The sequence below is a fragment of the Alosa alosa genome, chromosome 18 (genome assembly GCF_017589495.1).
Source record: "Alosa alosa isolate M-15738 ecotype Scorff River chromosome 18, AALO_Geno_1.1, whole genome shotgun sequence".
NCBI lineage: Eukaryota > Metazoa > Chordata > Actinopteri > Clupeiformes > Clupeidae > Alosa > Alosa alosa.
In genome coordinates, this window is record NC_063206.1 from 26,126,343 (window position 1) to 26,139,775 (window position 13,433).

The 13,433-nt window shown below is 42.2% G+C and overlaps 1 protein-coding gene across 20 annotated transcripts in view; it reads right to left on the bottom strand.

The window, feature by feature from the left end:
• The window catches only part of khdrbs2 (KH domain containing, RNA binding, signal transduction associated 2), an 88,548-nt gene that overhangs the window by 24,910 nt on the left and 50,205 nt on the right, over positions 1 to 13,433 (bottom strand). For all 20 annotated transcript variants that reach the window (XM_048269876.1, XM_048269883.1, XM_048269882.1 and 17 more), the window contains exons 5-6: positions 8,561 to 8,688; positions 6,036 to 6,237 (exon numbers count right to left, since the gene is read on the bottom strand). In XM_048269876.1, the coding sequence (XP_048125833.1) occupies positions 6,036 to 6,237; positions 8,561 to 8,688 (330 nt within the window). The remainder of the gene's footprint in view (positions 1 to 6,035; positions 6,238 to 8,560; positions 8,689 to 13,433) is intronic.

A 13,433-nucleotide genomic window follows, 5' to 3' on the forward strand; every position in this document is an offset into this window, starting at 1 on the left:
TACTTAGACAGGTGTGTGTACATCCCGGGTACCCGCGGATTCCCGCCCCGTGGTCCTTTCCGGATCGCACCCCGACTCTCTCTCCCACTCACTTCCTGTCATTCTCCACTATCCTGTCGCATTAAAGGCATAAAAGCCCCCCAAAAATATATATAATAAAAAAAGCAGAGAGATATCTGCACACTGTGTCTGATACGCTGGCATTTATGAAGTATGACATTTCCTCCATCTGCGTCCTATATATAATATAAAACACAGAATGCTTCATAAACAGCAGTCGAAGTGCTATGAAAAACAGACACACCTCATGGTTAAATTTAAAATGTTGTGTAAATATGAGATTTGCTGCCCTTCCTGTGTTACTGTTGCTTCGGTAACCTTAAAGAGCAAACAAGGTGAGGTGTTACTTTTTCCCTCAGGTGTCTGGAGTCTGCCGAGTGACAGGTGTTGATGGCACCTCTCACTCGCCCAGTTAATATGCAGTGGCTGCCTCTGCGCCAAGGTGAATCAAGCCAACAGGCTTGAAAAAAATAAATAAACAAATAAATACCACTTGGTGATGAACTCTCAATCTTACACATTTCTAAGGGTGTTTACTGTAATTAACACATAACTCTCTTGCACCAAGGACTACAATGTCTTTAAATGTTGGTTACTCACTGTAAGAACTTCTTCATCTAATGAGCACTAAAATATTAACAAAACAAAAAAGGTTACTACCTAACTGAGTCTTCTTAACATGTCAATGTGAAATAAACCAATGCCTTAATTCATGCAGTCTGGCAGTAAGCTATTGTGGCATGACTTCCATTTTTCATATGTATGAGATGTGAAGTGGTTGCTGTTAAAATGGAGGGAACATATTTTCCACAGAGACTTAATTTGCTTTACTTGGTTCAGCTTTGACACAAACATGTCCGCAATGGAATTTAGCCTCTATATTGCCTGATTAAAAAACCTCCTTCGTTCCCAGCAAGAAATTTGATATCCAAACAAAGGAAGCAAAAAAAAAAAACTCCATTAAGTTTCATTTATCTGCATATATGTCATACAACTTGAATCTCTAAAAATGAAATAAATATAAAATAAACCAAAGTCAGCCCTTGCATCTCCAGAGCCAATTTAATAATAATATTCAGTACACTGTCACACTGGTGTAATGGAAGATGGGAAATTGCCTACGTTTTTCATTCTCTCACAGCTCAGGGAAAAAATGACTACAGTTCACAAATCCTTGAAACCAAGACATGAAGCTTTGGCCCTTGGGTATTCAATCGTTCTCTGTGTGTATGAAATTATTAAACAATCTACTTTAGGTGTGTGTCCTACATCTGTTTTATTAAAGAGTGCAGTTCTGCATGGAGAATTCCATTTCCATAATTAGTTTGACTCAGAAATGTCAACTCAGCGATGTAACCAAGCCTATTGTTAAAAAGCAATTACTGTGCTCATGCGAATGGTTCAGGTGAACCTGCAGCACAACTTAAAACCACGGCTGTCTTCAATGGGATCAGGCTTCGTGTGAAGAGTGCACAGAGGTGGGCGGCATGGCTCAGTGTCATATCGATGGCTGATGAGAGATTTTTTTGTTGCGTAATGATTTTTTGAGCAGCGCACCACTTGACTCCTCCGGAGGCGTTTGAGAGTGACAAGGAGAAATGAGCTAAATTAACTAAACGTACAACCTTTCGCACGATGCACTTACAGTATGGCGCAGATTCTGCTTCTCCTCGTTAATACATCGAGTCGTCATAAGCATAGCTCTGTAGGCACAACACTCTCTGTTTGCACAGACACATATGGCTAGACCAGGGAGCCACAGCCACAGCGCCATGCATTTTTATAGACCCTTTCATCAATAAAAACAAAAACAATGCTTGAACGTTCTATTTGGGCCCCAATCTACTTCCTCTGCATTAAGATAACATATGGAATGTTAAAAAGGAAGTCTTGTGGGGCCAACTATGATGCTGATAATGGAACTCTCTTGAAAGGGTCCATAGTACTCTCTTGTAAAACGGCATCAGGGAGCACATGCTGCAACAGTGGCATGGGTTTTTATGGTGCTCTTCTGTAATATTGGTTCTTCATATGGATGGAGATCCTGGTGTATGCAACTCTCACATAGATTACCATATGCTGCATTAAGCTTAGAGTAGCATGCACATTCACGGTTCACTTATTCACATTTGTCCAGGCATCTCATTAATCCTTCAAACTCACTGAATAGGGATTTCAATGTTTCTTGGCCACAGCATTTCTAAATAGAGGAATCTAATTACTGTAATATACAGTATGGCCCATGGCTTTAATAAGAAACTAGCCTATGTGCCAAAAAACATACAGAACCCAAATAAGGATTCAGGATCAAGGACAAAGCGATGCCCTTGTGTAAATAATGTGCAAGGCCAGTTGGTTAAGTTGCTGAGCCAGCATTGGCCTATTGTTTTCTCTCAGAGCATTTTAATGCACACATCAGAGTGCATATCAGAAACAAATCCCTGTGAGTCACAGCTATCGGAACCTAATTCCTGCGAAAAAGCGGCGCCGTCTGTTGGCAGCAAGAAACAAGAGCAGTCTCTCTAATTAGTCCGAACTCTTAAAAAAACCTACAGATAAGACAGGAGTGCAGCGAAGAAGTGAAGAGGGCTTGGCGGAAAAGAAAGGATTGTTGTGGGGAGAGAGAGAGAAAGAGAGAGAGAGAGAGAGAGAGAGAGAGAGAAATAATATGCAAAAAGTAGACAAGGAAAGCAAGCCTGGCTCAGCCTCTGTGATCTGCATAAGAGCTGTAATTAACTGGATTCCAGTGTGTCACTTCAGCCAAAACAAAAGAAAGAGAACAATGCCATCAAACCCATATGTTTATTCATATGTGTTGGGGCGGGCCGTGAGAAAAACATCAGAGGCACTGAGAAAATCTCATCTGAGAAATGGAGGATTTATATGATAGAGAGGATATATATATATAGAGAGATATATGGAGAGAGGAAAGAGAGGGATGGAGAGTAGGATGGAGATATAGGAGAGATTATATGCATATATAATGAGGGCAATTACACATATGAGATAACAATGCAAGTGTCTGGAGAGAGAGAAACTGGAGCTCTGGACAAATTACACACATGTAAAAAATGCAAAAACCTCAGTTGATTTGTAAAAAAATGAAAACCTCAGTTGAATTGTTGGCACTGAGGTCATGCTGACGTCTTATGCTGGGTAGTGATTTTAACAGATGTAGGACACAGTGTGATGGCAAAAGCAAAAGCCAAAAGAATTTGTTGAACAAGACTGAGGGGAAGCCTCTGTAAGGGTAATGATGGTCATGGAGCATGACTGGGAGAGGCGTCGAAATGAAAGAAGGTCCCCGTCTTTAGCCTTGTAAAGTGACTCTCCGTCAATGTCTTTCACTCTCCTTATTCCTGCTTAATCATTCTTCTCTACTGTATGCTACACATACATACAGCTTATTTTCTTTTTTCTCCTCTCTCTCTCTTCTTTACCCAGTCCATTAGGCCCTGACATTATGAATCAATACAATGCCCAAACAGGTGCGATTACGACCATTGCCTTCGTATCAATTCTATACGGGTGGACTGGCAATTTGACAGAGTCTATCAATCAAAACAAGCCCCCAAAGGACCCTCCTGATACAAGATTAGAGTGCTTATTGGCTCACCAGTATTCATTGTACACAAACTAATTCATTTGAAAGCTCGCAGATATCAAAGGTCCCCTGCTGATTTTCGCTACGTTGGATAGAATGTATTGAATTATGGTTACACCGTGCTAGCTGGTTCAAAAATGAATGAGAGAACTGGAGAGAAAGGCAGGAATGTTGAGGTATGAACGCAGAGTGAATGATATTAAAGAGATCTTGAAGTGGCTCATTGTTGCTGAGGTCTGCGTGAAACTGTGGGTCTCTCCAGAGTTGCATGAAACACACTGTGAACGTTCAAACAGGAAGCTGGGATAATAAGGTGAGCGGAGAGGGGCGGTGTGTGTGTTGTGCGTGCGTGTGTGTCTGTGCGTGTGTGCGTGTGTGTGTGTGTGTGTCTGTGTGTCTGTGCGTGTGTGCGTGCGTGTCTGTGTGTGTGTCTGTGTGTGCGTGTGTGTGTGTGTCTGTGTGTCTGTGCGTGTGTGTGTGTGTGTGTGTGTGTGTGTGTGTGTGTGTGTCTGTGTGTCTGTGTGTGTGTGTGTGTGTGTGTGTGCGTGCGTGTGCGTGTGTCTGTCTGTCTGTGCGTGTGTGTGTGTGTCTGTGCGTGTGCGTGTGTGTGTGTCTGTGTCTGTGCGTGTGTGTGTGTGCGTGTGCTCGTGCGTATGTGCGTGTGTGTGTGCGTAGGCGTGTGTGTGTGTGTGTGTCTTGCGCAGGAGGACGTGGCAGAGTGAGATTTGTGATGACACAAAAAGGGAAAGGGACGAGGGTGGAGAAAGAGTGAGTGTTCTGGGCAAACTCTGGGTCCCTTCATCCCTGCGGTCTCTGTCTCCTGGTTCCCACCTACCTTCCTGAGCCGCAATTACGGAGGAGAAAAATGTCCGGCTTTTTTGGCCACTCCAGACATACACAAAGGTTCTCCATCAAAACCCAATTCTGGTTTGGTAATGAAACTGCATTTCAGATCTGCAGTTACACACACACACACACACATACACACACACACACTTTCCCTCTCATTCTCTCTCAAACACACACTCTCTCTCTCTCTCTCTCTCTCTCTCTCATTTTCACACACATACACACTGGAGCTTTTTTGCATAGCCCTTAAAGCTCTCTGGCAGTGTTGCTTTTTTTCATTAGGTTGGAATTTTATGTTCACTTGCTCAGCTGTTGTGGAAAACGACCTTGCGCTCCCCGGAGAGAAGCCCGATATGTCACTCGTCTCTCTTGCCGTCTCTCTTGCCATCTCTCTCTCTCTCTCTCTCTCTCTCTCTCTCTCTCTCTCTCTCTCTCTTGCTCGCTCGTTCCCTGACAGACACTATTTGTAGAAGAATAGTCAAATAAGTGGGTATCATGTTTTGTGTGGTCAATTTATGTTGGACAACTCCACTGTTTTAAATGTTCATGAACTCCAGTCGCATAAATCCAAACTTTTTACCAGATGATTGGCCTGGGGACACACACACACACACACACACACACACACACACACACACACACACACAAACTCACAGACCTATCCACCTATTTTAACTCAGAAAACTTCAGTGACATGGAGGACACAGCTACATCAGAACTGTTTCATTCCATTAACTTCTGGCAAATAAAGCAGCTGCTGCATTGCATTGCGTTGCAGGGGGTTTTTACAACGGCCCTCAGCAGATCTCAGCTCAGCTTCAGCAGATTTTCCTGTCAGAAACCCCAACCAGACTGAAACCTCCGGTGAGGAACATCAAAGAAGCATGCCTCTACTTTGTCAGTAAAAAGAACACCCAGTGATATTTTCCCTTGCATTGCTCTGACGTGTTTTCATCCAACTCCTCTCACAGAAGTCAGGCTGGATAAGGGAAGTGACAAAAAACATGCACATCTGAAGACCAGCAAGCACACAAAAAAACATCACGCTAACTGCGAAAAATCTCGAATACAAAAAATAAACACAGTGAGCACCCAATGTCAAGTCTGAACTCTGTTTCCAAACTCGAGATGGCATGGCGTAGGAGGCAAAAGTGACTGAACAGTGAGTATGACAGGGTGGTGGTGTGTGGGTGTGTGTGCGTGAGTGTGTGTGCGGAGTGTGTGTGTGTGTGTGTGTGTGTGTATGTGTGTGTGTGTGAGTGTGTGTGTGTGTGTGTGAGTGTGTGTGGTTGTGGTGGTGGTGGTTGTGGTGGTGGTGGTGGTGGAGGTGGTGTGTGTGTGTGTGTGTGTGTGTGTGTGTGTTTGTGGTGGTGGTGTGTGGGTGTTGGAGGGATTCTGACTTACATAGTCGTTGTGGGACTCCTGCGTGGTTTGCAGGAGAGGGGCCCTGTAGCTTAGCGTGGTGGTGGTGGTTTGTGTGTATGTGTGTGAGTGTGTGTGTGTGTGGGGGGGGAGGACTTACATAGTCGTCGTAGGACTCCTGTGTGGTTTGGAGGAGAGGGGCCCTGTACCCTGGCGTGGACGTGCCGCCCCCCCTGGCTCTCGGTGTGGGGGCCCCTCGGGCTAGCGTAGCCGCCGGGAGGGAGGTGCGTGTGGTCACTGCGCCTCTTGGAGCGGCTGCTCCTCGGCCTGGAGGCGGAGGGGGCACTGCTCCTCCTCGACCCCTGAGGAAGGACGCAGAGAGCAGGAACAACATTTACCATCCCCGTCATGTTTTAGTGTCACCTACTGTTTACTGTTCATCTACATCTAGATTACATCTAAACTTACATAGGAAATGATTACCGGTATTCTTAATTATTCTTAGATAAAGTTTAATATTACTGCTATAATCAGCACTATCATCTTATCACTTATCACAGCAATGCTTTAGTACATCCATTCAACTGATTTTGTACAAATGTCTGCTGTTTTCTAAATGTTTAATTGCTAATGTTGTCATGTTGGTCAAAATGCACTATACTGGTGACCTGCTGAATAGTCCTACTTTTGAAGGACTAGTTTTGAAAATAGTTACAGAGTAAACTGTCAAATTGACAACAAAAATGTACTATCTTGACATAAACAATGGTATCAGGACTTGTCATTTTGATTGCATTGACAGTTTATTGGTATAAATATTTGCTTTTGAGACAAAGCATTTTGAGCAAGACACACGCTTTTGCAGGCAATGCACTAACTGTTGTTTGTTGTTTAACTGTTGTTATTTTTCTCACTGAGTAATTTTGTAGTTTGCCCCTCATTTAAAGTAGGGTTCTTGGTCTTTTTGTTTCACCCAAAGAAGCTCATTACACAGTAAATGCAGCATCCATTTCAAATAGATGTCTCCCACAGCACTAAAGACTTGCTTTATGCTTGTGTAAGGCTCTATCCACTCAAGACCTTCTGAAAAAAGCTAATATTTCTGACATACATAGACTCACATAGGGGAGTAAATGAAAGGATTCAAGGGCATAAATGCATAAATGAATGGTTCCGATGATTAACGCTTCTATAAAATGCACACATATTCTCATGTGGACGCTGCTATACTTTTCTGATAGATGTTGTGAGAGCACTGAGTACACAGGGGATGCTGAAAGTTCAGTACAGTCATTTGAAATGTGTTCACTTCCTTTGGGGATGGTTCCTCCGCTTTAATAACTGGAGCCAGGGCTATTGCAAAGGCTAGGGATCTCTGTGGCTCCTCTCCCTGGCTGTAACAGCCCAAATCTGGAAGGACTCCAGTTTTTTTTTTTAAAGCAAGACAATATGAGAAAAGACAGACTAAAAAAATGATGGTACATTGTCATCTAGCAGATGCTCGAGTCTATTGAAGTCGATTATATTCCCGAAAATAAATAGATGCTCGGCGCGGGAGTTATGGCCGCATTAAGCGTGCATATTTCTCAGGGTCATTTACAGTAATCACTTCTCTTTGCAACATAAGGAGGAAGTTTAGGGGAAGGGAGGGGGGTGCTGAAGCTCAGGTTTGGAAAATTGGCAGCCTCACCGAGGCGGAGGAAGAGGAGAGGAGGAGGAAGAAGAAGCTCTCGAGTGCTCCCTTGCCTCCTGAGGTACAGCAAGCTGTCACTTAGCGTGAGCAAGCCTGGAGAGACTATCATCTGAGACACCACCGACATGGCGGGAGCAAAGTGTATGAAATATAAATTATAGAACATCGGCCTGTTCAAGATATGAAAAAGGGCATCAATTATACATGCAATGTGCACTATATGTATTATGAAAAAGATTCAGAGAATAAGTGGGTACAAAAAACACAGAGCCCAGCGGAGACACAAGGGATTGATGTAAAAATATCTTAAGTTACTACATCTGTGCATACATGATGCTTTTACCCATGAAATGACTTCTAGGAATAGAAGGATAATGATCGGGAGGATCTCGAGGTTTTAGATATACCATTAACATGAAAGGAAGATTTGCTGCAGCTACTGCTGGGCTACTCTTAAAAGGACGGCTGACTCAGGCACTTTCACTGAAAGGCTTTTGGTGGTAAAACTGCCCGATCTAATTCCCCAGTTCGTGTTTGGGCCTTTGGAATATGTTGAACCTACAGACATTGCATTAAAACCTTATGTAAATTACAGCTCAGGCTTAACTTTATTCAGGGTGCGTTTCATGCCCAATTGAATCAGTTATTTGAGTCAAAATTGCATTTGGTAATTCTATTCTGAGCCGCTACGTCTTGGGGGAGAAACTCCTGAACCTGTGAGTCACATTTGACAAGTCTACAGTCCAGAAGTCCATACTCCAAAATCCTTGATCGAAGTGAAACATGTATTGACCCTTTCAACAATAAAAACAAAAACAATGCTTGAACGTTCTATTTGGGCCCCAATCTACTTCCTCTGAATTAAGATAACATATGGAATGTTAAAAAGGAAGTCTTGTGGGGCCAACTATGATGCTGATAATGGAACTCTCTTGAAAGGGTCTATAGCAACAGTCACACAAAAAACATATTATGATGCCACAAACATCCACCTTGTGGTTGCCGTTGACGCCAACCGCAGGCCACGCCCTCGTGCTGCCCTCCCTCTTCCGGAGTCTTCTGATCCGTTCAAGTAGGAGAGCTCACGAAGCTGCTCCTGTCGGATCTCATCATTGTAGTCCTGTGGGTGACACACGCACACACGCACGCACGCACACACACACACACACACACACAGAACATTAAATGAAAGGCAAGATTTATCTTCCTCCTGCGCCAGATGTTCACTGTGGCTACTTGGACACAAACGCTGAAGTGTTCCAATCAAACCCACTCCAATGGAAGAAAGGTGTGTGTGTGTGTGTGTGTGTGTGTGAGAGAGAAAATGAACCACTGTGGGGACAGCTGCACGGGCACACTGTTAATGTCGAGCACACACACACACACACACAGACACAGCTGCACGGGCACACTGTTAATGTCGAGCACACACACACACACACACACACACACACACACACACACACACACACACACACACACACACACACACACACACACACAGACACAGCTGCACGGGCACACTGTAAATGTCCGGCTTCATTTCCCTCACAGCGGCCATCAAAGGCCAAGTTGGACAGGACGCCTGTGCACACACTCTGCTGCACAGCTGCCGGAGAGAGAGGCAGAAGGGTACTCAATGGTGACACACACACACACACACACACACACACACACACACACACACACACACACACACACACACACACACACACACAAACACTGTGGTAGAGTATCATTCACATACATCAAAGTAACAAATTGTGTTACAAAAAGTTAACAAAATGTGATTTAGTTGCATTTTTCACATGAAACGGTCAGTCCTCATTGAAGCAATAGAAGTACGCACCATAAGCTGAATAAGGGTCCATTATAGTAAGCACACCGAACATCACCAGTATCAGTCCCCTAACAGCATGTTTGATTGCTGCTTTGTTAAGACATAGTGTATTCCTGTGTTGGTACCATTTCTTGGGCACTCTGATTGAACATGACAGGGCCGCAAATCACAGGGGCATTTACAAAGTGGATTGCTTTTATTTTATTATCGTGTCTGAAGCGAGGACTGATAAATCGCTCTCATTTTCACCTGTCGTGCACTCCCCTCCTGTGCTGTAGAGTAGGGTAATATAAATATACAGTATATATATACATATATGGATTTGTGTGTGTGTGTGTGTGTGTGTGTGTGTGTGTGTGTGTGTGTGTGTGTGTGTGTGTGTGTGTGTGTGTTAGGGGCTGGAGAGATATCCTTACTGGGTCGAGGATGACTCTGGCGATCAGAAAGAGGCATTCCGAAGAAGAAGACATTCCGTCTTAATCATTTCTTCCACTGCAGGTGGCAAAACTTGCAAACACTCAAAATGCTAAACAGCTCCCCATTTAAAACTTATCTACAAATGTCCACATAACATGCAGAAGTTGTTTATTATTAGAAGTGAAGCATTCAGTCAGACTTGTCAGTGAAGCTGAATGAAAGGAAATCATACTTTAATGTTTTAAATCAATGTTACTTTGGTGGAGATGTTTGAACTCATACAAGTATGATCTTATTTAGACACAATAGCTCTGTAAATTACTTGGAGTGGCATAATATGACAGTGCTGTCTGACCTTGACTTCAGTCGTGAGATGATTGGTTTTGATTGGCTATTTCATGCTGAATAGACCCTGATGGATACATCATTGAAGATGGAATGCAGTCAGGTTTATTAGGGTAGGAAATTGTCTGGACTGAAATTACTTTATACTGAGTCCAGAAATAATGTTCAGAAACCACACAAAGAGTTATGAATACAAGATATACTGTGCATTTTTTATACGCAGGTTGAAGTTGAATGTCTGTGGTTGTTTACAGTTCTTTTCCATTGCTTAGCCTACACACTAAAATCAAAAGCTCAGACCAAAGTCTCAATGCATAAACTTCTTGTAGCATGCTTTAAACACTGTGTAACCATAGCTTAAACCATTTTTCTACTTTGCACATTGTTTGCAATTCTACAACACACTTGTTGTGAAACACTACACACAATTTCTTACATTAGGCACCTTGTTCAAAAGTGGGTACATGAATTATCATGAATTTATGCATGAAATAATTAATGATTTATGTATAACTTCATTCCTTACATAATATCTCATTAATCATCAGAAATTTACATGAGTTCATAGTCTGCCATTTGTGACCTCATACATGAACAACACATCAACTAAAGCATTACGTATGGTGGGCACATCATTATGATTTATGATTTATTGATCATCATCAAGAATGATTATGATGATTTCTTTTTCTGCCAAGAATGTGGTCATCACACCTCAAATTCTTATTTGAACTCAACTTGTGCAGTTCTCTAAACACATGCCATTGTTCACACTTGTTGAGGGGCCACAAACATGATGAACTCATGAGTAATTAACCTTAAATCCATGTAATTATGATGATCATGCTTAAAAAATCATAATGATGTACCCACCGTACCTAATGCTTTAATTGATGAGTTGTTCATGCATAAAGATATTAAGGAATGAAGTAATGCATAAATCATGAATTAATTCATGCATGAATTCATGATAATTCATGTACCCTTAGTGTAAAGTGTTACCCAAAAGTGAAATATCCCGTTATCATTGAAATAACACTTCTTTTCAAAGTGGAAGCACATCTGGTAATTGGTAAAACCCATATACCTGAAAACACTTACAGAGAAAACTAAACACCAATCAGTGTGAGGCTTAGCACTACAAATAGACTTCAGGTAAGTTATTGTGTACCTGTTGAAGTGTGCACTTTTATATTGAGTACCTGTGTACAGTTCTGCCTTTGCCCCTTTACTCCCCATTTCTAAAACCATATCGAAGAATTATTTTCTGTGTGCCAATGAAAAGTATATGACCACCAACCACATACCTGCATGCCTCTTTTGCAAGCAATGGAAGGGGCATGCAGAGACAGTGAGGTGGGGTCAGTTCAAGGGTGCATATGGCCCACAAGGTGATATTTTCCCCGTTGCCTAGCCCGAGAGGACATCACCTGCGATGTCAACGAAGACCAGATCTGGGGCTCGTTTCTAGAAAGCGTTGTTTGCTAACTTGCGTAGTAACCTTGGTAGCAACCTTGGTAGTTCGCTCCATCGTTCTTGGATTTGGTGTTTCTAGAAATGGAGTTTTTGAACTTTAATGTCACTAATGCTGATTATTCAATGATTCATTTGAATTTAAATATTTAAAATACTTTCACAGCAAAAATCATATATACGATTAATTTAGATTAATTAATCACAGAGTATGTAATTAATTAGATTATTTTTTTTAATCGATTGACAGCCCTATATTAAACACATCCGTGTGTTGCTGTTGATTTGAAAGAGTCATTCAAATTGTGCATGTGTGTATGGCTTTGTTGCAATAATTACATTTTTAGAAAGGATCATTGAGTTTTGATTGCAGTGTTTCATTTTGGTGAGTTGTTTATCTCCAATAACTATGTCTTATTTGGCTGTGTGTAGAGTTTTGGCATAAGGAGCCAAATTTTGCAAAGTGTAAGCAATAGGCAAAAGCTGTCATTTCACAGAGAAAGAGAGTGATGGAGAGAGAAGAAAAAGAAGGATCATAGATAGTTTGAAATGGTTCTCCACATCACTTAAACGAGGCCCATGCTGTATGCTGTAAACTCTGAGGCCATATGCACTGGTGCAGCAGAGCTCACACATACACACACACACAACACACACACACACACACACACACACACACACACACACACACACACACACACACACACACACACACACACACACACACACACACACACACACACACACACACACACACACACACACACACACACACGTCCCCATGGATATCTCTGCTGCAGTCACAGTGTATACTGTAGCCAGTCGGTGGCCATGCCACAGAAGTGCCCTGGGCATTTCCAATCAGCAAATTGCTCACAGGCTGCGTGAGACCTCTGGCGTGGTTTACAGTAAAGCAAGTCAAGTACATGTTTATGACTGATGCCGCAGGCCACTCATTTAGCATGCTGTTCGACCATGGCTTAGATTAACTGTGCATTCCGTCATTCTGAATTAGCCTCAATTCAGGCTGCTATAATCAAAAGACCCCTTTGGCACAGGAAAGGCTTTTGGTAGAAGTCATGCATAATATGTATTGTGCCTGAATTTATGTATGTTGAAATTGTAAGTGGTTAAGTTATAGGTTGTTATTGTTTTTTTTTGGCATTCTTGTTCTACAGAATGCCAAAATGTGCTGTCATGCATACATTATGTCATACTGGGTTGCTATTCCATTCATTTACTTTTATTTCATGTTTCCGCAATCTGATGCTTAGATGCTTAGGCCTACTGTATGTGCGGGTTTACAATCACAGTCATTCATCAGCTTGTGTCAGTTTCTTCACTCTCTTTCTCTATCCTGAGCACCTTTCATGTGGGCAGTGACTCATGAACCCAGCAGTATCCTGCTGCATCAGCATCTATACTGCAGACAATTAGAGAGAAAATGTCTGGTTGTGGTTAATTGCCAATGAGGTTAATTATTTTGAAGCTAATCAAGCAATTAAGCCACCGTGCAAACTGTTCCTCACCCCTGATGCTACATGAGAGGTTGTCAATGAAAATTAGCTTGTAAATGATATGTTGTGTTTTGGCTTACAATTGTTTATTGATTGATAGGCAAACTCCCAGGTTGGCGCTATTGTGACATACTGCTGTGGGTAGCGTCATAAGCTCCAATTACAGTATAATTATAAGTATTAATAATACCCACAATTTTGTGATAAGTAAAATAAATGGACATTTAGCTAAGAACACACGTTTATTGGGTTCATTTCTGGATAAGTCAGGTA